The sequence below is a fragment of the Colobus angolensis genome, unplaced genomic scaffold, assembly GCF_000951035.1.
Source record: "Colobus angolensis palliatus isolate OR3802 unplaced genomic scaffold, Cang.pa_1.0 Scaffold64, whole genome shotgun sequence".
NCBI classification, from domain to species: domain Eukaryota; kingdom Metazoa; phylum Chordata; class Mammalia; order Primates; family Cercopithecidae; genus Colobus; species Colobus angolensis.
Genome location: NW_012120043.1, coordinates 2,519,221 through 2,521,782, shown reverse-complemented (window position 1 = coordinate 2,521,782; position 2,562 = coordinate 2,519,221). Strand labels below are relative to the sequence as shown.

General features: G+C 58.7%; 1 protein-coding gene across 1 annotated transcript in view; it reads right to left on the bottom strand.

The window, feature by feature from the left end:
* The window catches only part of TMPRSS9 (transmembrane protease, serine 9), a 49,152-nt gene that overhangs the window by 6,095 nt on the left and 40,495 nt on the right, over positions 1 to 2,562 (bottom strand). Inside the window, exon 10 of the mRNA XM_011964118.1 lies at positions 1,824 to 2,114. Coding sequence (XP_011819508.1) covers positions 1,824 to 2,114 — 291 coding nt within the window. The remainder of the gene's footprint in view (positions 1 to 1,823; positions 2,115 to 2,562) is intronic.

Here is a 2,562-nt window from a genome sequence, read left to right as displayed (position 1 = left end):
GCAGGAAAGGACGCGGGGCCTGCTGCTTGGTCTTTGGGCTTTTCTCAAATAACGCTGGAAATGCATTTGTTTCCTGTAACTTCAGCTTTGGGACCGTACCTTCTCCCCTGCCGGGGGCCATACCTTCTCCCCTGCCGGGGGCCAGGCCAAAAGCGCCTCTCATGGCAGCCTCCCACATCTCCGTCCTCCAGGAGTTCCCTCCCACCCCAAGGCCTTTGCACACACCAGGGTCCTGACCCAGAGGCCCCAGCCCTGCCTTGGCACTCTGCCTGGATCCCTGATGGCCTGCGAGCCCTCCCCAGACGGTGCCAAGTGCAAAGACCTTCCTCAGAACACAGCTGTGGAAAGAATACATGGGGTGGTTGCCCGGGGCTTCAGGGACCCCGTCACCACCCACGGAGGGGACCGGTACCCACCTGCTGTCTCCAGAGGGCCATTTCCCTCCTCAGGGGCGAGCCCCCCTCCCCGCCCTCTGTCACCACCCAGCTGGCTTCCCTGGGTGCCCCCTTCCCCCTGTGCCACCCGCAGCAGATACCAAGGTCGGCAAGGGGAAGTGCCAGTTCCCCACCAGCTGGGGCACCATCTGGCCCTGACCCAAGACCAGGTGGCCTTGGAGAATCTGACAGCAGCCGCAGCCCCTGTCCTTGGGAAGGCCAGCTGCCTCCACACAGAACCCGCCTGTATTTCAAGGCGGGGCTTCTCCACCTCTGTGGGCCCTGGGAAGGCCATAGCTATTGAAAAAGGAAAAATCAGCTGAGACTGAGAAAGTGACAGCCCCCAGGCTGCGGGGACAGACCCACATGAGGGCAGCTGCCAGGTTCACAAGAAACACTCACCCAAGGACTTGGCGCCGCTGTGAACCATCAAAACCCCTGCTTTCATTTTAATTTTTTTAGAGACGGGCTGTGTCACCCAGGCTGGAGTATAATGGCGTGATCTCGGCTCACGGCAGCCTCTGCTTCGTGAGCTCAAATAATTCTCCTGTCTCAGCCTCCCCAGTAGCTGGAACCACAGGCATGCTCCATCACACCTGATTTTTTTTTTTGAGACGGAGTCTCGCTCTGTCGCCCAGGCTGGAGTGCAGTGGTGCGATCTCGGCTCACCGCAAGCTCCGCCTCCTGGGTTTACGCCATTCTCCTGCCTCAGCCTCCGGAGTAGCTGGGACTATAGGCGCCCGCCATCTCGCCCGGCTAGTTTTTTGTATTTTTAGTAGAGACAGGGTTTCACCGTGTTAGCCAGGATGGTCTCGATCTCCTGACCTCATAATCCACCCGTCTCGGCCTCCCAAAGTGCTGGGATTACAGGCTTGAGCCATCGCGCCTGGCTGTTTTATTATTATTATTGAGATGGGAGTCTCGCTCTGTCACCCAGGCTGGCGTGCAATGGCACCATCTCGGCTCATTGCAACCTCTGCCTCCTGAGTTCAAGCGATTCTCCTGCCTCAGCCTCCCGAGTAAGCTGGGATTACAGGCACCTGCCACCACACCCACCTAATTTTTTTTTTTTTTTTTTTTGGGAGGGGGGGGGTTTCACTACGTTGGCCAGGCTGATCTGGAACTCCTGACCTCAGGCGATCCACCCACCTTGGCCTCCCAAAGTGTTGGGATTATAGGCGTGAGCTACTGCGCCAGGCCAGAGAGGATGTTATGTCTTGTTTGGCAGCCCGAGCTGATTAACCCTCCACTCCCAGGGGTCCCTCCGCCTCTCCCGGTACCTGGTAGCTGGGAGTGCGTGGTGGCTTCCAGGGCATCTGGAAATGGCATCTGTCCCCTAGCAGTGGTGCTCATGGCAGATAAGGCTGAGTTGGCAGGTTGGCCCGTGACCCTGCTGGCGGTCCCAGGGGTGGGTCTGCTGGGTGTGGCCCCCGGGACTGTGAGGCCAGCTGTCATCCTGTGGGGATGGCTGGTGGTGGCCAGCGTCCTTGTGGTCGAGGGGGGAGACATGGGAAGGGGCTGGGAGGACATGATCTCCAGGATCCAGCCCTTTAGCCTGGTGATGCGCGTGTAGACGCCCGGCTTCTTAACCTGAGCGCAGCCAATACCCCAGCTCACGATCCCTGCCAGATAAAACACGCCGGGGGCCTCCTCGCAGGCCAGGGGGCCCCCAGAGTCACCCTAGAAAGGAAGGAAAGAGCACTGGTTGGTCCTCCAGGGACCCTCTCTTCCCGGCACTGCCATACTCTCCTGCGTTCCCACAGTGGGTGGGCCCCATCGAGGGCGGGGGGGCAGAGGGCACAGTGCGGGTCTGGAGACCTGGCTGCAGCCCCATGCCTGGCTGTGTGACCTGGAGTGAGTCACTTCCCCTCTCTGAGTTTCCATCATTCTTGCTTTTGTTTGGGGGCGGTAAAACAATGCAGAAAAACTCTAAAAATAATAATAATAACAGCCACGAATAGTCCCACCACCTAGCAGTAGCCCCTGATCATTAGCTGCCAGGCTTATTTCTTTTCTCTTTTTTGAGACAGAGTCTTGCCCTCTTGCCCAGGCTGCAGTGCAGTGGCGCAATCTTGGCTCACTGCAACCTCCACCTCCTGAGTTCAAGCAATTCTCCTGCCTCAGCCTC